Source organism: Bacillus rossius, chromosome 1 (genome assembly GCF_032445375.1).
Source record: "Bacillus rossius redtenbacheri isolate Brsri chromosome 1, Brsri_v3, whole genome shotgun sequence".
Taxonomy (NCBI): domain Eukaryota; kingdom Metazoa; phylum Arthropoda; class Insecta; order Phasmatodea; family Bacillidae; genus Bacillus; species Bacillus rossius.
In genome coordinates, this window is record NC_086330.1 from 308,209,282 (window position 1) to 308,233,299 (window position 24,018).

Below are 24,018 nucleotides of genomic sequence, written 5' to 3' on the forward strand. Positions count from 1 at the left end.
TCGTAAAGAGAATTAAATAAAGCTTACGTTAAAGTTTCCTGCCCAGGGTAAACCCTGAAGTTAAAGAAAATGATTCATACAAATCAAAGAAGCAAATGAATGTTTATAGTGATAGCAAATGTTGAATACGGCAGTGTGTGTGTGGAAATCCTTACCTCGGACAGCTGCGGCGACAGACTGGACTCATCCCAGCGCGGCCTAGAGGTAGGTCATTTACTCACATCCGGCCGACGACCATTGCGTACATTTGAAAATAATCCCACAGGGAAAAAGAATAAGCTTATACTAACCCTTATTTAAATCAGTCTAATAGCTGCAGACAATAATAACGGGTAACTATATTATTTGAAAAAACTAAATACGTATTTAAATGTGCATTCTTCGGGATTGTTTGGCATAGCTCAGCATCGTTTGGGTCACTGAATATTTATTACCTTACATTTAAAAGAATAACCTGTCTTGAAATAGTAACTCCATTCACTTGACATAAAACATTTTGGGGCAATTAAAACAAGTGACAATTAACTACCCCGGCATTGTTAAGGGAGCAAAGAACTGACATTACGTCCTTTGGTGCAGAATTCAAATTCACACAGGACATCGAAGCACAGGCAGCTGCCGCCGGTGGTTTATGGGTCACATTGGTTCAGGCTTATGGTCAACGTCAAATTAGTTCAGTGGTGCCAATAGCTACATCATGAACTCAAATTAAGCATCATCGAGCGTGGTAAGTACTTAAAATGGGTGGCCACTTGGAAACATAAATTACTGCTGGCACTTTAATTTTTATATATATATATATATATATATATATATATATATATATATATATATATATATATATATATATATATATATATATATATATATATATATATATATATATATATATATATATATATATATATATATATATAATTAACATTGAAAATAACCATCGTTATATAAAAATATGAAACATGTGTTGTTTCAAGGTTTTTTAGTAGTAAAGAGCGTAATTTCTAATAATGACAGCGCAAATTTTGGCAAGGTTCAGTGAAATATTGCCACTGGGAAAACTTTTTACTTTTTGTGCAACAGATTATTGCATTATAAAATCTATACTTTTTTCGGCAGAAATGTAAGATACATAGATATTAATTGTTATATCAACTTTCAATACACAGTTCAGCCGTTAGTTTGGTTATTTTATACTATGTAAGAATACAGTCTTTATATTTTACTTATAATAAAAATAAATATAGAAAAAAACGAAGTGTTGAATTCAGTGGCGTAGCCAGGATTTGTGTATGGGGGGTGTTAAGAAACATGGCCCCCCACCCCCGTATTAAAGCGGGGGGTCCGGGTGTCCTCCCCCGGGGAAATTTGGATTTTAAGGTGTAAAATAGTGCTATATTAGCAGTTTTCGGTACTTAAATTTAAATATTGTAATGGTAAAAATTTTATTAATTTTAATATGATATTTGTTTGAGTGATGAATAAGAAATTAATTAAATATTTAATGCTGGGAAGGGGGGGGTTTGAACCCCTAAAACCCTCCCCTGGCTATGCCCCTGGTTGAATTAAGCCTGTGCGAATACAATATTTACCTGCGTATGGGTAGCATATTTTATGCAGGTTTTCAGTGTAAAAAAATGAATGAAACGGTTTGTGTCTTAATTGTCCAATCAGTAGCCATAGAGAGGAAAGTGTTACGCTCCAAGCTGCTGCGACCCGGACTGTGATGTGATGTGATGTGCGTGTGTGGCAGAGGGCACGGGCAGCGCAGAGGTGTGGGAGGAGGTGTGGCAGGATGCGGCACCCAGCCCGGAGCTCGCCCTGCGCACCAACCTGCCGTGTGTGCGCGACACGCTCATCTCCGCCCTCCAGTCCTCCTCCTGGACCACCAAGGCTCAGGTGGGTGGACCTCACGCCCCACGAGGTGCACATAGCACCGCTGTAATACTACGGTATTGTCAGACTAACTGAAACTGTTTGTTATTGTTTTATGTTCGAGGTTAATTCCGCTTCCCAGACTTTCGGCAGTGTTTTGTTTTGTTTCTTGCATGGCGGCGCGCGCAGCTCGTGCTGCGTCGTCATGACAACTGCTGATATAAATAAAGCGCACGGTTTTGGAACAGCTTCGACGAGCCTATGCTTGTGTCAAAGTGATGTTTCATTGGCCTAGGGAAAAAGGACGCGTACGTGTCGCAGCCGTGATTGGCCTATTTCAAGTAACAATACATTTAAGCAAGAGAGAAGAAAAAAGAGTGGAAAATGACCACATTTAGTGCGTGGTGAAGTTAATTCCCTCGGGGAATATTTATAATTGGCGAGGCTATTTTCGGCGTCAGCACTGTGAAAATTACGTCTACATCTAGGGCAATTGTCAGAGACGCCCTGACATTGAATGCTGATGCCAGGCATTCAATTTACGTGAGTTGCGACGGATTTTCTGGTCGATCATAATCGTCCAGATACAAGGTATGGCCTGCATCGTCCTTGTGTAGGGACGCCAACGTAATTTTACCGTCAACCTCGATAAACATTATTAGGACAAATTTTAATCTATTACGAAATTACGTCAACATTGACTTTTCGGCAAAAACCATTAACTTATTACGAATTACAAATTAATCACACACAGGACCAGAGGTCCTGAAGCTAGGAATCCTGTGCTCGAGCAAACTGGAGCAACCCCAAAACTTTTACTTTGTGAACACTTCCAGGAACTTAATACATTTTATTTATTTTTGTTTAAGAGTCAGATTGTCTACGAGAATCCCATAGACTGGACTAATTTAGCTATTTAATATTTGTTTTCGTGATACCATGACTCGAGGTTTTTTCATGTTGATATTTTTAATTTAATAAAAATAATTATTAAGAATATTATTTTTAATTTCACATGTTGTATACCTCTGGCGCCCTAATATTAGTTCCTGTATTAGAGTTCAAACGTAATTTTAAAAGAAAAATATTAATTTATTATAGTACACGTTTGTGTACACCGCGTTCTTGCCTTCCAAGGGCAAAGTGCTGTTTAAAGTCACTTACACTCAAACTGTGCTTGCTTCAATGGTTTATTCACGGACTTTTTGAGGCTTTTGAATAGTATCTTGAAAGGTTGTCTTGCCCTATCGAAGCTCTTAATATTAATTTGACAACTTCAGCAAAGTAGAATTGTATTTAAAATAAAAATATTATTATTTTAATTCATTACTTTAACATCTATAATTAATAAAAAAACTACATCATACATTACACAACGTGATCTCACAAATAAATTTACATTTTTTCACTCAAAATTATTAATAGTGTTATGACAGTAGATGACCAGGGCCTGCCGGACTACTTATAACTAGCTTCGATAGACGTGGTGTCCCAAGGTGTTTTTTCCAGTAGCTCAACACCAGCTCTTCTAGATATTGTATCGTCAGCTATAACTCCTGGCGTTTCTTCCTTTCATTCACGCCGCCATGTCTGGCCCTCACATCTCAAGATTGCTGACCACTCTGAACCACGACACCACAACCTTGGACACATTCTCTAGTAACTACCAGGCCTCAGCCACATGACTTTTTTGCTTTGGTATAGCTATGCCTTTGAATGAATATTGTAACTAAGATCTCAAGGTCGCGAGTGACTGTTCAGCTGGCAAGAGAAAGTTTGCGGCATGTAATTTTGTAGTGATGAAAAAGTGTGTTCTGGGATAGTAGTTCAGAGATAAGGACAGTCAAGCGAATGAGTTACTGTTGAGTCAGACTCCAGTCACATTTGTAAATTATAGCATAGTTTGCAGTGCCCAATGTTTTAGTGGGTAGGGCAGTGCAAAAACAGACACACATTTGGGAGATACAGATTATTCAAAACTACTAAAATAACTTTCCAAGGCAAAAAATACCAAAAACTCCTCCTGCAAACTCCCTACTTGTGGGGCGGCGGACTAGAAAATAAAAGATAACATTCAAGTAAATTACGAATTTAGCATTAAGATCTAGCTCCGAAACCTTACTGGCACACAAATATTTATTAATCAACCCAGAAAGCAAACAATGGCTATTACAGACAACAACTTTTTTTTCCTCATTTAATATTACAACAACCAAAAGATACAAAAAAAACCTCAAATTTATCACAAACAGCTACGTAATACCACAGCGACCAGCATATTGTTCTACGAGACTACTATTACAAAAGTCACATAAATTGTTACTTCTGTTATATATGTATGAATATAAACTACAAAATAAAATAAACTCATTTAGAATGTTCCTGTGGCCATTTTTATTTATTCTCCTTTGGTTATGGTAGAATCTAAAGTTCCTCCTATTTTATTTTGCAAAGAAATATTAAACTACACTCAGTTTTTCTTTTAAAAAAAAACCTTTGCAATGCACTTTTCTGCAGACACCATTGCAAAAGTAGTTTTAGTCAGTTAGTCATTGTGCATTGTCAGCCTCATTGAAGCAACCAATTTTGTATGTGTGTAAGTGTTTTCATGAAAAAAACAGCTCAATTAAACATAAATAATCATGAATAAAATCAATAAATAAATAAACACTCTCGTTTGTTGTGACCAACTTACCTAGGTTTGCAAAATTGTTAACCCAGAGAAACCTTTGCTTTGACTCCAAACACAGTCATTCATATATTCAGCTTGATAGGGTAAACCATCTAAACTGCTACTTGCATGGGTGTGTTTTAAAGTCTCTTAAAACCAGCTTGCAGCACGCCTCGCTCCCAATTCAATACAGTCCAAAAGGAGATGAAGCATCAACCATTTTAAGGGAAAATTTGGGTTCTAGTATTGATAACCTTTGTAAACCTGTATGTCATAATTGAGTGCATTATTTATTCCAATTTGAGTAACTCTAATGTAGTGAAGTTAAGTGTCATTACTGATGATATTACTTGCTGAAACTTTGAATACAGTAAAACCCCTTATTTGCACTTTTCAAGGAACCCCAAGGAAAAAGTGTAAATTGTGGGAAAGCACTTTTATTGGCAGTTAATGCTAAATTTTAGCTTAAAAAAATGTATCAGCATTTACTGGTGCTACAAGACAAACAATAGTTGTTTACAACACATTTAGGGCACTGCAAAAATATAATTTTCTTAAATATAAAAAACAATGCAACATAAAGCCTACATTAAATTTTCTCTAGTACAGTTTTATAGGTACATACTAGTATAAATTCAACACTTTTTAAAGAAATCTGAAATTTTTGTTTGACTTTTCTTTTGTTCAGTTTGTATGGTCTGAATTTCTTTTTCCAAGGAATGAAGTGCATCAACTGCATTTTCACTGTTTGGTGCACTGAGAATATAATTCCTTAGAGTCTGTAGGGCTTGAAGTGCATCGATCGTCGTCGGTATGGGAGTTTCCACTTCCGAATCATCATCTTCACTACTTTCTTGTTTTTCTGCCAGATGACTATCAACAATGTCCTCCACAGTCTGGACTTCACAAGTTACAACATTATCATCCAGTTGTACATAGTCAGTGAAGTCTCCATTTTGTGAAAGTTGCAGATATTCTTCTTTCACTTTATCTGCTCCAGGCAAGTTTTCACTGGATCCAGCACTCTGTCCACTGTCAACAAAGAAACCAGCTTTCTGGAAACAGTTGGTTATAGTTTCTGGTGTAACTTCCTTCCATGCTCTTGCTGCGAAATGTAGTGCAGTTAGTAGATTTATTTTCATTTGTGTTGGGTCCTTGCCATTGTCCAGCATGGCAACTGCTCTGGATACAATGCATTTGCGGTAATAGCACTTGAAAGAGTTGATGATGCCCAGATCTAGGGGCTGGAGTGTGCTTGTGCAATTCGCAGGGAAATACACAATCTTCACATTCCTCAGCTCTATGTTTATTTTGTGGGCAGGGCACTGATCAATGAATAGCAAGACATTTTGGTTACGCAGCGCCATTTTTCTGTCAAAAGCTTGGATCTGTTGCTGAAAAAGAGACCCTGTCATCCAGGATTTATTGTTTGCTTCATACAAAGTTGGCAAAGTTTTAATGTTTTTAAAACAACGTGGTTTTTTTGATTTGCCGATTACAAACAACGGAAATTTTTCAGAACCATCAGCATTTGTAAGTAAGAGAATGGTAATGCGATTTTTGCTCAGCTTGCCACCATGGCATTTTTCCCCTTTAAAGCATAATGTTTTATTAGGCAATACACAGTAAAACAAACCTGTCTCATCAGCATTGAAAACATCTTTAGCTGAGTACCCCTCCAACTGTTCCTTGAGCGACGTGTTTTTCCAAACATCAGCAGTTTCCTCGTCCACACTCTTGCTTTCACCACACACAACCTTATAAACAACATTATGGCGCTGGCGAAATCTGTCTATCCATCCATTAGAAGCTGAAAAATCATCAATTCCAAGCCTCAAAGCAATGACTTTTGCTTTCTCGCGTAGTACGTTGCCATTGATTGGAAGATTTGAAGAGCGAGCACAAATGAACCACTCATACAACAAACTTTCAAGTTCTTTAAATGTAGAGTCTTTCACGTACTTGCGCTTCTTCGCACTAGGCCCGCATTGGGCAGCATTTGCTTCAATAGAACACCTATTTTTAATTATTGTGTTTAAAGTACTAACAGGAATATTCAGTTCCTTGGCCAAAACCACTCGGGTACCCACATGCTTGTCAAACTTCTCAATAATTTTAATTTTATCTTCAATAGATAAAGTATTTCGTGGAACTTTATACCTATCCATCTTCAATAAAAATCTTGCCATAAATAATATTGTGAACGATAAAAAAACACGTGCTAACCAAAACGGACGTTGACTAATGTAAACAATGAAAGCCATCATAGATATCTACTGTACATAATGCAGCACTACTAAATATACGTACTGTGTATGAGCGCTTTCCGGTAGTATCGATAGCTCAGCGCTTCGGACTATGCTCTGCTACGAGAGTGCTCTATGACACCATAAATAAAACCGTTTGTGGTTCTGCTACGAAAGTTCTCTATGGCAGCAAAGATTAAAACGTTAGTAGAGGAGAGGCACCATAGAACTTGTCGATACATCAAAACGAAAGGTTACAGACAATAGGCGAACTACTTCAAACTTTTCACATCTATGACTAACGTGACGAGTATTTACATTTTTACCGTGTTTTGAAACGTACATTCCGGGTTTTTTGGTTACGTAGCGGTGTAATTTCAGGGAAAATGCAACACGAAAGTTAATGTACAATAAAACGGACCTACATAAAATTACGTTATTTGCGGGAAAACGTAAATAACGAGAACGTAAATACGTGGTTTTACTGTATTTGGAACTATAGAATAATCTCATTTTTTTGAAAATAGTTCATTTCAAAAATTATCTTCATTTTAATTTTTTGGTAATCGATACTTAAACATTGCACTGGCATCCTGGTGATACAACGGTTACACGTCTTGTTGTCATCCAATAAAGTCAAAATCTTAAAACAAAATATAGGTATCTGTACATACATGGTACAACGAATATGTATGTACAAAGAATCTAGAGTTAATCCTTAACTTGTATTATAAATTTATCAAATAATAAGATTATAACTCTAGGTATTGGATGGAATGCACGTCAGTTTGGTGTTGTGCGGGGGGGATGTGACCCGACGTCAGACGTGCGATCGTATCGTTCGAGCTCGGGCAACTCTCCCCCGGGCACAAGGGACTCGGAGGTGGAAGTGTGACGCGGTGTTGGCGTGTGTTGTAGGCAGCGCGTGCTGTGGGCACACTGGCGGGCAAGGTGGGCACGTTCCTGGCTGAGGAAGACGTGTCGAGGCTGGTGGGCACTCTCTTGGACGCGCTGGCTGGCCGCACCTGGAGCGGCAAGGACTGCCTTCTGCATGCACTCGAGTCCTTCGCGACCGGCTGCAGGTATGGTCCCCTCCCCTTCCCTTTAACACAACATCCACTTGTATGTATGTGTTTAGCTGTTGTATCTTGTGAGCTATTCAAAAATTGTTTTTTTTTTTTTTTTTTTTTATGTGTAACATCTTAGCTCTCGGCATACGGCATTTCTTAGGAATAATTTCGTGAATGGAATGGAAGTTGAATGAATGAAAACATGTAACCACATAGCTGCCATCTGTATGTACTGCTTTCATGAACATCACAGAATTTACAATGTGCATAAGTATTCAAAAATAAACTTTATCATAGTCCCACTATCCTTTAATATTTTATGTTACATTTTATAGTCATAAAAAAAATAATTTGAATAATAAGTTAGAATCCTGGCATTACAACTCTTAGTTAACATTGAAATGTGGAGGTAGTACAGCGTTCATCATCCTGTAGACACACAACCAATTGTTAGCCTTCATATTGTACAGTGTGCTACTACGACACGACTATGTTATGCTAGACTGATGGGACCCAAACGTAAACAAACACTTTGTTTGCTTGCAAACACAAGACTGCATGAATGGCAAATGACGGTTGTCAACACACGAGTGCAAAAGTAAATACTTTGGTTCCTAAAACTACCTTGCCCTGTTTGCCATGAATTTAAAACATTAATATGGAGACTGACCTGTAGTACAGATAAACAATAACAATGGGTGATTTTCCAAGAGATTTTAATAATATTAAGAAAATGAAGGCAAACCAACAACATAACATTGGAATTACATTTAAACTGGCTGGTTCTGACAATTGTTAAAGTTCTCTGAGTCTCTACAGGCACAATGTAACTAGCAAAAAGTTATTTAAAATTCAGGACGTTACGATGGGCACACGGCTCGACAACAGTCCAATTAAAAACTCAGTCTCTATTTTTGGTCTCCAACACAACACGTAGATGACGTCTACACATTAAATAATGGTGGGGTTTGCTCCGGGCTAAAACTCTGTCGGTAGGCTATTTCTACCCCCAGGACCACTGGGGGGACCGCAGACAGTTACTATTAGCTTGCACAGTCTCTGCTATAAAACGTCTCGTAGCGAAAATCACCGTGTAAGATGAGGGGAGTTTGCAGTCCAACAATGCGCTGGCACCGACTCAAGGCGACCACGCCTTAACTTGCGAATGCTGCGCTGGCTCAGCAGTCTCCAGTCTGCATGACGGCTGTCCCAAGGAGTGCGTTGAGATGCACCAGTATGCACCACACACTTTAGGTCACCAGAGCACTCACACGAGGCATAAGTTCCGGCGCGCGCATCGTCATTTCCCGGACCACGGACGCGTTGGCGAATTCGATAAATACAGTTACAGTTCAGCTGGCAGTATTAATAACACCGAAAGTTCAACGTAATTGTCGCGATTCCGCAGCCCGGAATCGCGGGTAGCGAAAACTTCCCACGCGAAGCGACACGAGCTCGGACTCTGCACAGCGGACTGACTCCCCGAAAAAACCCCGGGCGGCTCTGTTATACGTCCGCAGAGCGTCACCAACGGCCTCTCCTATTGGCCCATTTTTAAGTTCAGGCGGTTACCGATTGCCGCTAATAATCAACTCAATTTCTTAACGGGAGTTCCGTAGTTCATAACGTCCAAAATGCGTAAAAACGTAAATTTAATATAAGTTCCACTGTAATTTAAATACTTTAAATAAATATCAACATTGATAATCTGGCGGCGGGCGGCGGGAAAGAGGGCGGTCTGGCGCTGGCGCGCATGCGCCGTCACACTAACACTTCAAAAGCCGCCTCCCAGCACCGTCCGAATATTTACCAACACTGCATACCATTGTTGCTTAGGCCCCCTCAAACACCGTTTATATGTCCTTAAATATGCCCTACTGACCATATATATATATATATATATATATATATATATATATATACACATATGTGGGCCATGTATCGGTACAATATATTCAATACTATGAAAAATAAAAGAATTTTGTGATGAAATTATTACTGTTACACTCAAATGTTGAATCAACTCAATAAGTTTAAGGTTTGTTTGTAGGAAATATATACAGACTGATTTCAGTCATTCGAGCAAAAACAAATAGGGTATACAAACGTATACTTAATGTTATAATTAGTGATGCACCGATAAGGCTTTACCGATTACCGAAACGATACAGATAACCAACATAAACATCGGCCGATACCGATACAAACCGATTATTTTATCACATTTTCATTTTCCAACAGCTAAATTAAACAAATAATAATATATCAAGCAATACAAAGAATTAAAATATCTTCACAGGCTTATATTATTTATTTTTATTCTTAAAAGTAAATATATCATGTGAAACACGCAGTTGACATTTAGTAGTCATAATTCAACACTGGCAAATTTGAATTTAAAAAAACAAGCTTTCTTAAGTTCTCAGGCAACATCCTGTTGCGCTTCTCTTGGAGAATGTTTCCTGCTGATGAAAACAATCTCTCTGAGCACACAGATCCAAGGGGTATTACAAGATTTTTCAGTGCTGCCTTCTTCAGATGTGGGTAATTTACATCTTTTAACCAGAATTCAATCGGGTCTGTCCCTAAATCGAGTGTTGGCTGCTTCATGTAACTGTCCAGTTCTTCAATTACATTACCTGTAAATAATAAAATTACAAAATGACAAATATTTGGTTTAGCAATTAAATAATAAGATTTGTTGACTGTAGCACAGTGTATGTGGTACTTACCCCTAGTTGAAGCTGTTGTAGCAGCTATAGACTTATCAACCATTTTCTGGAACATCTGCCAAATTCCCTTCTGTGTAGCAGAAGGACCAGGTGAAGAAATGGCACATCTAGAAGTGCCAATTGACTCAGAAGTCTGATCACATTTTTGCAGTGTCATGCTATCATTCAAACTATTTTTCACTGTTTCAATGCTGTCAGGATTTTGGAATGGATGGTGTTTATAACGAGGATCAAGCATCGTAGCTACTAGGAAAATCTCAGTCTTTTCCAATTCACCAAGACGTGAGCCGAGTGAATGTTTCAAATCGGCTGCAAAAGATTTAGTGGCACCTTTAACGGCTTTAACCTCCATTATCATCATTTCCAGCATGTGATTTAGGCTGTTGACTAGTGGTATAGCATCTGCTAAAGATGCTATTTCACTGCTGACTGTCTTGGTCACATCTTCAAAGTATGTAAGAAGATCTACTAATTGCTCGGCAAGCAACCAATTTTCAGCTGTAATCTGACACCTAAACTTCGAGCAATTTTGGAGAGCAACCGTGATGGAAAGACGCTGTTCTAAAGACGTCGTAACATATGAAGAGTAGAGTCCCATCGTGTCGCAATATCTTGAATAAGTACGTGCTGAGGTTCGTTTACCTTTTTCTGTGCATCAACAAGAATTTTTTTGGCTGCTGTTGAATGACTGAAATGCCCTACAATGCTCCTGAATGCCGCAAGCAGTTCACGAACTGGACGTTGATTCAGCAGCCCATCTTTGAGTACAAGCTGAACACTGTGAGCTAAGCATGGAATATTAGGCAGTTTGAGGTGATCTCTTACGGCACATTTCATATTAGATGCATTATCAGTAACAACTGCACATACTTTATTGCCTATCTCCCAGTCTTCAAATATGTGCAAGAGATTGTCTGCAATGTTTACTGCAGTGTGCAAATCACCATCAAAAGGTAAAACTTCAAGGCAGAAATGTACCTTCTGAGACAGCTCTGCTCCATGGGCTGTGACACTAATGAAATCATTCATCTGAGACGAAGCCTCACTTGTCCACAAATCTGTTGTGACAGCAACATTGTCAAGATTAGAAAGTCTCTCTCTAACTTTATTTTTCACTTTCTCATACATTTTTGGAATTACTGTATCGGCCATGTGTTTCCTTGAAGGAATGTTGTATCTCGGAACTGCTTTAGACATGAGACGCCTAAAACCATCATTATTCACAATGTCATATGGTTGCATGTCTACACATATCATTTCAGCAATCAATGTGGTAAATTCCTGAGCTCGTGGATCATTGGAATTGTACAGTAATTTCTTTTCGACTACGTCTTGCAGTGTTGGTTGAACTAGACTTACTTTAACTTTCTTCTGAGAAGGGCCAGCAACCGAATGTTCCCTCTCAGTAGAACACGCCTGGCTTGTACTTTCTGCAAATGCAAATTGCTGAGGATGCCGTGTCTTAACATGATGCAACATGTTGGTGGTTGTGTAGCTTGATCGGCAAGAACCACCACGTGATATAACAGCACCACAATATAAACATATTGCTTTACTATCGTCTTCTTGGCTTGTAGTAAAATGTTTCCACACTTCACTTCTCTTTTCCCGCGTCGCCATTGTTTAAAACAGTCTTGTTTTCAGAAATACGTTTTCGCAATAATAAACATTTACGTTTAAAAACACAACACCTTCGGAATACTTCCATAGATTATATGATGTCAACAAAGACGCAAACATTTGGTGCTAAAGCAACCGCTCTCTCCTTTCGGACGTTTTCATTATTTCTCACTATGATCGCTAGCGCTGCTAAACCTGATCGTAATCGTAACCACTTAAATGCTGTCTTATTCTAAAGTTGGCAGTACAACTTTTATCTGTATGCAGGTATCTATGGTTCTTAGTTGCGTGTTTACAAAATAAATAGCGGCGGGAATGAATACTAAATTAAAATAGTGAGTGTGCGCCTAATTTTTTATTATTTAAAATCTGGCGTAAGATATGCGGCGAAATATGTCTACGAAATCTGACGAGAAAATAAAGGATGCGTAAAATACTACTTACATCGGTATCGGTATTTAAATAATCGGTGATAACGATTAATCGGTAAAATGTAATTATCGGCGATTATCGTTAATCGGTATCGGAATCGGTGCATCACTAGTTATAATATGTATTTAAATGTTTCCGGTTTAAGAATTCTACTTTAAATTTGTTGTCCAAGTTTCGTATTACAATTGTATTTGCAACATGAAAACACGTGAATTTTTCAAGTCTTTTTTGCTTTTATGGGAGCCATTTCATTATATAGTTTAAAATTTTGGTCTGCAAATAGAATATTTCAATAGTCGATGCAGCTGCTCTACAACCTAATTCTAGTGGTGGGTGTTCAAATTGCATGTCATTCGCTTCAAGAAATGTAGTTGAAAACCCTATTTGTATATGTGTGTTGTTGTTTTGTTGTTGTTTTCGTTGTCATTGTTCTGTTGTGTGTTTTGTTGTGTGTGTTTTGTGTGTTGTGTATCACGCTCTGCATTATTTTTAAGAATTCTACTTTAAATTTTGTGTCCGAGTTTCATATTATAGGTGTATTTGCAACATGAGAACAAGTTAATTAGCTTATTTCCAAGGTTTAATGTTACACTTTTCTGGCGAGTACTGAAATACTTGCTCACTTTTTTTTATTGTAAATTATACTTGTGTCTTTCCTTGGTTTATGACCACTACTGGTTGTTAGTAAAATAAGTTTGACTTAAAATTTTACTTTCAATATTTTGTCTTGCTATGCCCTTCAAATATGTACAGGGTGTCTACTGACCCTGGAAAACCTGGAAATATCAGGGAATTTTGTAATCAGGGAATAATCAGGGAAAAATCAGGGATTTTTTTTAAAAATCAGGGAATTTTTGTTTGGTAGGTTGTAGTTGGCAATACGTTTTTTGCTTATTGATCAGCTTGCATTGACGTGGCATCATGTGTATTCCCTCCCATTTTTATTTTTGAATGGCAAATAACGAACAGTTCCCACGTTCAAATTCTTTTATTTACCATCGGATTCGGAAGTGGCATCAAATCACGTGATACAAACTGGTTCAAGATGGTCTGTTATCCTGCTGACGTGACGTGCTGCAGCATGTGCTTCCCACGTTCAGATTATACCGACAGGTGCATTTAATTTTAAGTATCTACGGATGCCCTCAACGTAAACTGGACATTTTTGTTAGCGTTGAAAATACATATCACAGACACTTTAGGTGAAGATTCACCATCGTTGCTAGAAATTGGTAGCTGTGGGCTTCATACGGTCCATGGTGCTTTCAAAACTGGAATTTCTGTTACACAATGGGACGTTTTTAGTGTTTTGAGGCACAGTTACTATTTATTTAAGCACATATCTGCAAGGAGGGCAGATTACATTAGAATAACTGGATCAGAGCTTTTTCCCAAGAAATTTTGTGCAATCAGATGGAATACTGCAGTTGCTGAGCGTGCCATGAAAATTTTACCCCACCTAAAGAAATTTGTTAGTGAAGTTTCTATTTCATCTCTCTCTTTCAGTGTAGTGAAATGTGCTCTTGAAGATAATCTTCTAAAAGTAAAATTGACATTCTTCCATTTTTTGGCATCAGAGCGGGAATTGTTTCTCACAATGTTCCAAAGTGAAGCACCCATGGCACCTTTTCTCTATGATTCACTGGTTTTATTAGCTTTGGCAGGAAAATTTTGAAACCAGAAGTACTGAAGAGCTTTAGGGAGAAACGCAATGTATATCGATTGGATGTAGATAACCAGGAAAATCTATTGACTGCTAACAATATCAAGTTGGGTTATGCAGTACGCCATGCCATCAAGAAAGAGAAAGTACCAGAAAAGTCTGTCCTGTTACAGAAAAATGATAGGACTTGTCTAAAGGTTATGGTAAAAAAACTTCAAGACAAAAGTCCCCTGAAGTATCTTACCAAGGGAATTTCCTGCTTATGTCCGTCTGTGGATTTAAATTCGGGTGTGAGGAAACAGCTTGTGAAGTACAGTTTAGAATGTTGTCTTCAAAACAGGTGGCTATCAGGACAAGAAGCTGATAACATTGAGTGATCATATGAGTTGGTATGTTCCTTGCAAGATTCTGCAGCACTGTTCTCGTCTTTTTCTCGAGAAGACGGGCGCCTTGATCACTTGTGGATGCTCATTCTTAAGGCATATACAGTTGCTTCCAAAACAGGCCTTCTAAAGTTTGTGAGGATGGTGTTGGTACTTTCCCATGGAAATGCATCATTGGAAAGAGGATTTTCAGTGAATTCTAATCAGCTGACTGAAAACTTGCAGGAAGAAATACTGATCGCACAAAGACAGATGTATGACTTTGTTCAACGTTCTGAAGGTGTAGAGCAGTATGTAAGAAATGCTAGTTGTAGGCATAAGGAATCCCTGCAAACAAAACAAAAAGAAAAGGAAGCTACAGACAAGAAGAAGGTAGAAAAAAGAAGAGTTGAAGAGGAGATCAAGTCATTGTACTTGAAGAAGGCTCGAATGTTGGATTTGGCTCGTTCTGAAGTAAGTGCAATAGACGCAAAAGTTGAGTCACTGCGAAATTGATGGGAGCTTCCTTTTACTAATTTTTTTTGCAAAAGGAAGTGTGTGAAATATTTGTAGCAGCATGTTTTATTTGCCATCAATTGAGTCACTTTGGCCATGTTTGGAAGAAGGTAATTTTTTTTACTAATTTAAGTAAGTTGAAATACTTTGAAACCCGTCATAGTAATATTATGCAATTTTTTTCAGTTTCTTGGAATGTCGTAATTGTGTTAAAGAAAACCTGGAAAAATTCAGTTTTAGACCTGGAAAACCTGGAAAAATCAGGGAATTTAATTTACTAGATCTGGTAGACACCCTGTATGTAACTAAATATTTCTTATCAATTTTTTACTTCTGCATGAAGTTGTTTATTCAGACCTGACACAATATGGATATACATAAATGTACTGAGCAAAAAATTACCTTTATGTTCATGCTTCTTATTTTAATGTAATCATTGAACACTGTAACCAATAAATACTGGCAAACCACATTTATACAAAGTAGAGGGAGAAACATTTGGTCACTTTTCAATAAAAAATTTGTATTAAGACCCTGCTACAGTAGGGCAGACCTCAGAAGTGAAGTTAAGTGCTGCTCCTAATTCTGGAAGCTGATTGGACGTGACTTCACTTTGTTCAGCCATGATGCTACGGTTGTAATGGCCAATTTTCATCTTATGGGCAGCCAGGGCATGTGTGGTTGACCAATGTTAGGTGACATCATAAATGACGTACGTCAAATGAAATGTCTACCCACAAAATCGATAATTTAGGCTCACCGAAAATATATTCTATAAAATACATATTTATACAAACAAAATATCAGGTCTATTTTAAACAAGCTTACTCAAAAACTTTCCGTGTCAATAAATGTGCTTGTATACATAATCAAACATTTTCTCACATACATTGTCACAAGTAAAGATTGGCCCTGCTAAGTATCCTTACAGTAACATTTATTAAACACTTGAAGTATGCAGAAACACAACTGTAAAAATATTAGTTTTTAACAGTGTTCGGAAAGTCGTGCAGATTAAAGTGAAGGGTGAACTATGTGGTTTCGTAAATTGTGCTTTTTGTAGCGACCACTGCAAGATAATACTTTGAGCGTTTGAACAACGAACAGATGCGGTATCCATCGCATTTTGTTAAAAATGAAGTTGTTACAATCCACAAAGGGGATAACAAGAGGAAGGGTTTGATTAGAGCAAAACACTGACAAGGTGTTGTGAGAAACACACATAAAGTTTATTGAATTTTTTATAAAGTCAAATAAACAACCGCTCATGTATTCTTGAAGACAAGTACAGCAGCGTGCAATTACTGTGAGTACTCCACAAACCCAAACTATAAACAAAGAAATGTCAAAGTTAACAGAAAGTAAAAAAATAGCTCGGAGATAACAAAGTATTTTCACTACATAATTATTCCCAAGACCAATACAATTAACCTAACTATAAAATCAACAGTCGTAAATATTGTTGTAAATATTAAAATTCTGCAAGTTCATTGCACCTTGCATACATCCTTTATCATTCTAGGTCGTATTAGGTCTGTTCGATATGTATACAATATTGACACTAAAGGTAAACCCCTCGGTTAGACAGGTGATGACTCAGTTGACACTTGCCTTAAAGATCGTTGAAAGTGAGGGTCCACTCCAGAGCCCCGCTGCAGCGAGTCATCTCGTAGTCATGGTGCCTGCCGTGTAGCACAATCTCCCTAATGATGCAACATGGACTTGCTGACATGACCCAAGTGCGGAGCACCAAGTTGTGAAGATGACTTCCAGAGCTGTGCGAAAGAGTAGCGACACCTCGCTCTTTCGACTCGTTGGCACTCGTAAAGTGTCACACTCGTAATGGAGAATTACAATCATGCAAACATCTCCACAGTGACAGTGACATAAACACGTCACACTTCAGCAGTTTCTACTTCGTTGAACACCCAAGTCCACAGTAGTGTTTGAAAGTCAAATCTGGGTTATTATAGCACTGCCCTTATATGTCAGCCATTGCTTCAATCACACACATCAAGTCCTCCTTATAGCCTTGGACAACATATGCCGTTCTAGCATAGATACACTCTTCCACTCAAACTCACTCGACGAGTTTTAAAAAAAAAAAGTCGTCTGCGAGTATTTTTGTACCTTGGTGGCAACTTGCCCTTGCCCAAAGGTTGTAATTCCGCTGAGTGGTTTTTCAGAAATTACTCTCTCAGCGAGTAGCAACTCACTCCGTATGTCGCGTCGGAATATCTGAATGAGTAACCAGTTACCTATTCTGCTGCTATCTCCTGTTGGCACCTCGGCGCTGATCGGACCAAGTCCAAACTCACTTGCAAAATGGTTAAAGTCCATTCACTTCTAAGGCTAAGTCAAACATGCAGCTCAGTGTGACGTCGGCTAGAGTGACGTTGCTGGGTGACATGGTGATGGGCAGCATGACGGCAGAGTGACGTAGTAGGGTGTGAAGGTTTCTTTTTCCGGCTATCCGAAGACTCTGAACACTGCAGGCCAGCCTAGGCCTTTATATACTCCTGGCATCGACTTAGTTGTTGAGCATTCAGAAGTATGAAGTTACTTCCCCAACACCAGGGTAGGAAGAATGATTAAGGTGACAAATCACGTGGTTCTTCCTTCACCCACATTGCTAGGGGCGAGCCTGGTTGTTTCTATGGATGAAAAATGCCTTCCGCAGTAGACCACCAGATATACCTCGCTGTACTGCCAGTAGTGTCACGATTAGGGGCTAACATCTAAAACATCATCACAATCATGATTACGTTATGGGCAGAAAACCAAATGCAACAACGTATGGGGTGTAATTTTGTTTCCTGCTTTGCATACATGGAGTTTTCCCAATAGCAGCACATGTTCATTGTTGAACATTATTAAGCCACTGATTCATATGAAAGTGTTTCTTATGAGTATAGATAGAGATAAAGAACATCAGTGTATGTGTACTCCATAAAGAGATCACCAATATGATGAAATATTTTCATGTATGCATTACTGAAAGGGACAGCAATTTAGAGCATATATGTTTAAGATAAATTTTTTTTCATGTTTTCATTGTTAATAATGTTATCAATGCATTGGTCCTGTTTGTATTTGAGTCATATAAAGCTTTATTAAACACATAGTTTTATTAAACCCATGAATATGAATTTATGTACGAGATATTTTGATCATACTATATTTTTTAAGTTGATTACTCACAAATAATTTAATGTTGCCCCAATGTGGTGCTGAGTCAGAGGGGCTGCGCGGGTCTGGTGGCGAGCATGCTGGATGCGCTGCTGAGGGAGTGTCGCAAGCAGGACCCGGCCTACAAGCGCTGCTCCCTGGGTGTCATGCTGTCTGCCCAGTGTATAGTAACCTAGTGTTCCTCAGGGTGGTGCTGAGGCAGGAGAGCTGCGCGGGTCTGGTGGCGAGCATGCTGGATGCGCTGCTGAGGGAGTGTCGCAAGCAGGACCCGGCCTACAAGCGCTGCTCCCTGGGTGTCATGCTGTCTGCCCAGTGTATAGTAACCTAGTGTTCCTCAGGGTGGTGCTGAGGCAGGAGAGCTGCGCGGGTCTGGTGGCGAGCATGCTGGATGCGCTGCTGAGGGAGTGTCGCAAGCAGGACCCGGCTTACAAGCGATCCGCTCTTCGCGCCTTGGGGAGCGTGTTGTCAGCTCTGGAAGTTGACCGCTTCGATCAGGTGTACACGCTTGTGCAGGACACACTTTCCCAGGTATTTATTGCACTATTTTTGTAGTTTGCATTTTTATTCTGGTGTTTGCTCATTTGTAACTGATAATTTTTTATTATATGTAAGGTTCTAATTGTTACATCACTATGAAACTAACATATTAGTTTAAAACATTTCCTAGTGTTACCAAGTATCAACCCAAGTACAAAATGTGTTTTTAGGTAAAAGTTCTGTTTTCTTGAATCTTAATCTACTTCTAAATTCTTATCTAATCTTATAGAATCTTAAATCTAAACCTAATTTTAAAAATAAAAAAATATCTCAAACTTTTTCTTGTGAGATAGATTTTTAAAACATAAAACAAATATTAATGCATAAACCAGGCCTGTGTTTTTTTACAAATTGCATCCATATTCACTGATATTTCAAGGGTGAAACAGATTGGTGGAAGAACAACCATATTCAAGGTTATTTTCAATGTTTGGGCCAATATTTCCCATTAAAATTACGCTGCTTTAAATATTTACATTTTACTCCGCTATTAACACAGAGGTGTCCGATGGTGAACAACTTCCATCACATGTCATAATGACACTTGCAAGCTTCATATCAACATATAAAAAACATTTACCCAAGTATACCTTTTCACTCAAGCATTGAAGTACAGCAATATTTATGGTAGTGAGGTAAATGTTTTTGTTATATTGAAAGATATTGTGTGTCATGGCGTTACTCTGTTCTTGAATTATTTGTTGTATTTTGAGTTTTCAACACCATGTTGTTTAAATAAGTTTTTCTGATGAGATGTGTTATGATGGAGAAAAAAGGCATCCATCGCCAAATGAATCTTTTGTACAAAGTAATTGTAAAAATTCTTAACAACCCTTAATTGGTTGAGGCATATTAAAACAAAATGTTCAATAAAGTACATAAACATTGTTCATACGGCAATTGACGAGCAGCATAGCATAGTTGATCTCTGATAATTTTTTTTGTCTTGAAACTGTACAATAAAATGATTAATTAAAAAAAAACTGTTAATAAGAAAATTTGTGCAATCGCTGATTGGCCTGTGCATTGTAGAATGCTATAATCTAAGGAATGATGTGCAGTATATACTTTTTTTGGCAATAGTAAATAATTTTGATTGTATTTTTTTTTTGTATGTAGTAAACAAGTAAAATACTGAGATAGCCTAGGTTTGAAATAAAAATTTTATCTTTCATTTTATGTTTACACTTAAAACAAATGCATTTGAGAATTTTTTTGATGAAATAATATTTTTATAAAAAGCTTAGTACCTTCTTGTGTAAAATGTTGAAAGTTGCAGTTTATTGGAACTAAGTAAGAAATTAACGAAATGTATTGGCTTGGAGAAACATTACCAATTTGTTTTTTGAAGAAGGGTTTACATATTACAGGTGATATTTACCTGTGAACGTTGTAGAGTTGCGACTTCCGGGAAATAAGTCAAATACTAAGTAAAGGGTTGGTTTGGTTAGGTAAGCTACATTTATAAAATGTCACTTTTGTTCAAATGGTCATTTATGTATTATCATTGTAGTTTACCTAACCAAGCCAACCTTTCACTTTAGTTATTATTCGCCTTCATTTCCAGAAGCCGAAAATCAACAACCTGCAAGCAAAAAAAAAACCACTTTTAATATTTTTAACTCCCTTTCGGCAAAAAAAATGTATTTCTTAAACCTGTACACAAAAAAATTTGTTTCATGAATTTATTTCATTAATATAAATAAGCCTTGTACTTTCAACATTCAACCTTATTATTTTACTTTGTACAGTTAAATTGCAGCAAAACTTTATTATATGATTTTTAAATACTACGAACAGAATTTGGAAACAGATCTTGATGGCAGGCCTGACATAAACTACTAAATCAAGAACCACTGTTAATTACATTTACAATCAAAAATCTCATGACATGTCTGTACTCTCATCTATACCTGATAGTCTTTATAACTTTCATGAAATTTAAATAAACTCAGATAACATAATGCTTAATCATGGAGACACATGCAAGAAAATAAAGCATCACACTAACTCATATCATCTAGCATAAGCAGCGGAAAAATTCACAACGTGTATGTTTCTATATGTTTAAAAAAATCAACAAAAAAATGTGAGTGAGTCTTTCACTACTCACCAGTGATGTGTAAACATCTAACCTCAGTAACAAGAAAATTCATGTGTTCCTTTGCTGCAGATAAACTTATAATTTAAATCTCGGACTCAAAATTTAATGTAGCATTCTTTAAAATATTACTGAGCGAAAAGTATTCAATTTAGAAAAATATAGTCGAAAACTATTTCCCTTTTATAAACCTAACTTACAGTTCTGTTTAACAAGTGGGTTCTATTGATTTCTTAGGGCTCGCCGAACAACAGGAGTACCGAATGCTTCACACGTAAATGCCTTAACACTGAACCTGTGACATTTACCCCTAGACCAGAATTATCTTCGCCTGCGGATTTGAGATTATACTTCTTGAACCTTTTTTTTTTATTTTTTTTATTTTGTTAAGTCAGTTAAAATTTAAATAAGTATTAATTTCAATTAATTACCATCCCGTTACCCAGCTACATGGCTGGCATCACGTACTTTGGTTAAAAAGAGGACTTTTTTTTTTTTTTCAAATATATATACACACATATAAAGCGATGAGCTATAGTGAATATTTGGGGGAATTCATCTGGACATATGTAAGTTGTGATTGATTGATTTATTGTTTTTAAAAACATCAGAATAAAACAAAAGACTTCTTTTTTTTTTAATTTAGAAGAAAAGTTGTTCCAGTTTATTAATTGTCATTCTAACTTGGTGAAAAGACGAACCTGCAAAACAATCTTTGAAATCAGTGCATAATAACATCATAAACTTTTCAAGTGTATCATGAAATGTTTTATAGGTTGGTTAGCCAGCCTTTTTTACACTTTACATATCATTGACACACCCAAAATGGAATCATTTCAAGAGCTTCTGTTGAGGTGGCTTCACTCAGTGACCTTTTTGGCCTTGCAAACCTATCCTGTCTAAGAGAGCAGCAAAAGATTTAGCTTATTACCACGGAACTGTTTCCAGGTTAGAACAATCCTACATGTACCTCAGATACATGGATTATCTATACAGGAAAGGTTGTTCAGGTTTGTGCAGCTGGTTGAGCGGGCTGTGTGTGCCATTTGTGCCCCCACCCTAGCCCCCCCGGGGTGTGGTTGCAGGACGAAGGCGCCCGGAGCCAACGGGAAGACGAGCAGGACCTGGAGGATGCGGTGGCGGCGCGGGACAACCGCATCCTGCTGACAGAGGCGGCCTACGAGGCTCTGGGCAAGGCCTGGCCCAGCAGCGCCGACACCCAGGGTACACTCTCAGTTTCTACTGGCCTCACTCGCCACTTGTAGGAGCTTCAGTCACCGCTTGCCTTTCTTATTTGGTTCCCGGCTGCGTCACTTTGTGAGAGCATGTTGGATGTTGAAGTTCTGCAGTTGATTTCGCAAAAAATAGGAATATTTTTTTATGATTTTTAAGTAAATTATAATAGTCTATATCTTAATAAAACAAACTGTTAACATAGCGAGTGTTCAACTTCCAACTGGTTGTTTAGTTTAATTAAAAGATTATTCTAGTATTTAAATTGATAAAATAAATATGCCATTAAGAGATCAACTTCATTATACATTATCATTTATAGTTATTAATTTTCAGGCACCGTGTTTGACTGATTCTCAAAAAAAGATAAAACATGACTTTGTTAATTTGTTGGTATTTATTTTTAATTATAATGGTATTTATTTTGTAAATTTCATACAGTAGTGTCTCACTTATCTGACATAAAGGTGCCGGCACAACATCGGATAAGCAAAAATGTTGGATAATGGGGAGGAGTCAAGAAACAGCTTCTTAAACGTTAAGCTACGTTGTATCTTGGAACATAATACAGTGGACATACATACGTTATAATACACATTACGATCTTAAATCATAATCATGTTCTATGAGTACAACAAAACAATAGAAAAAATGAATTGAAAAAATAAACTTGACAGATACAGAATTATTGTCTGAAGTTACGAGTGCCATATGTTACACATAAAGTTCAGTCCTGTGAGGATTTAAAGATTTTTTATTGTAGTCTGTTTTCCTGATGAGTACCGTTTCTTCACTGCCAAATCTTGCCATCTTGCAGCATTATTATGTCACTTCATGTAGCTTCTTCTTGTAGCTCAATTTATTGAATTGCAGTCTCTAGAGGCTTAACTCCATCATTAGTGAAATTATGCAAGGTTCAACAGTCGGTGTTTGATCTTCATCTCCATTTTCTTTGTCATCACAGTTGACAAAAGCGACAATTTCTCCATCAGTTATTTCATGTTAATCATCAGCCTCCATCCAACTTTTGATTTCTTGCAACGATGCATCCTCACATCCAGGAATATGTTGCACTTAAAGTAGAACGGTTTCTTTGGCTTCATCTGTGCTTTCCTTGTCCATACTTTCATCATTATGAAGCAGCTTTCTCCATGATTTGGCAATTGTTGAGTCCGTACATCAGCCTAAGCCCCTGCAACCCAATAAGCAACATCCTTCACATTAACACGTTTCAGTTTGTCAATCATGTCTCGTCCTTCATCAATTTATTCTATCACTGTAGACAGTAGCTTTCTGTGGTTGTTCTTTTTAATTGTTTCCAATGTGCCCTGATCCATAGGTTGGCATAGGGCAGTAACATTGGGAGGCAAAAACATTGCCTTAATGTCACCATCTCGAAGCTCCTCTGTATCAGGGTGCGTTATAGCTTTACCTAACAACAAAACAGCTTTTCTTTTTTTTTTTTTTTCAAATACTTTTCTGTTGAAAGTAGAAATTCCTGCTCATCCACATGCTTTTCTGATGGTAGTATTTCATAGGAAGCATCTTTTGAAATTGTTTTAACAGTTCTAGGATTTTTGGACTTTCCAATCATTACAAGGTCCATTTTGAATTTTCCTGTAGCATTGCTGTATGCTAAAATAGTCAACCTTTCCTAACCACGCTTGTAGCCAGGGGCTGCCGCTTCAGTTCTGACTGCAAGAATCATATTACGTAGCATTCTGTAATCAAGCCCTGTCTCATCACCATTAAAAATCTGATTACCCATTAGGTT

At 37.6% G+C, this 24,018-nt stretch overlaps 1 protein-coding gene across 2 annotated transcripts in view; it reads left to right on the plus strand.

Moving 5' to 3' along the window:
- LOC134527879 (proteasome adapter and scaffold protein ECM29) overlaps positions 1-24,018 on the plus strand; it is a 157,867-nt gene that overhangs the window by 109,273 nt on the left and 24,576 nt on the right. Inside the window, exons 28-31 of one of the 2 annotated variants that reach the window (XM_063360870.1) lie at positions 1,751-1,896; positions 7,708-7,871; positions 18,712-18,901; positions 22,097-22,235. In XM_063360870.1, the coding sequence (XP_063216940.1) occupies positions 1,751-1,896; positions 7,708-7,871; positions 18,712-18,901; positions 22,097-22,235 (639 nt within the window). Of the gene's footprint in view, positions 1-1,750; positions 1,897-7,707; positions 7,872-18,559; positions 18,902-22,096; positions 22,236-24,018 lie in introns of those variants that run through there. The other variant, XM_063360872.1, reaches the window with a different exon arrangement.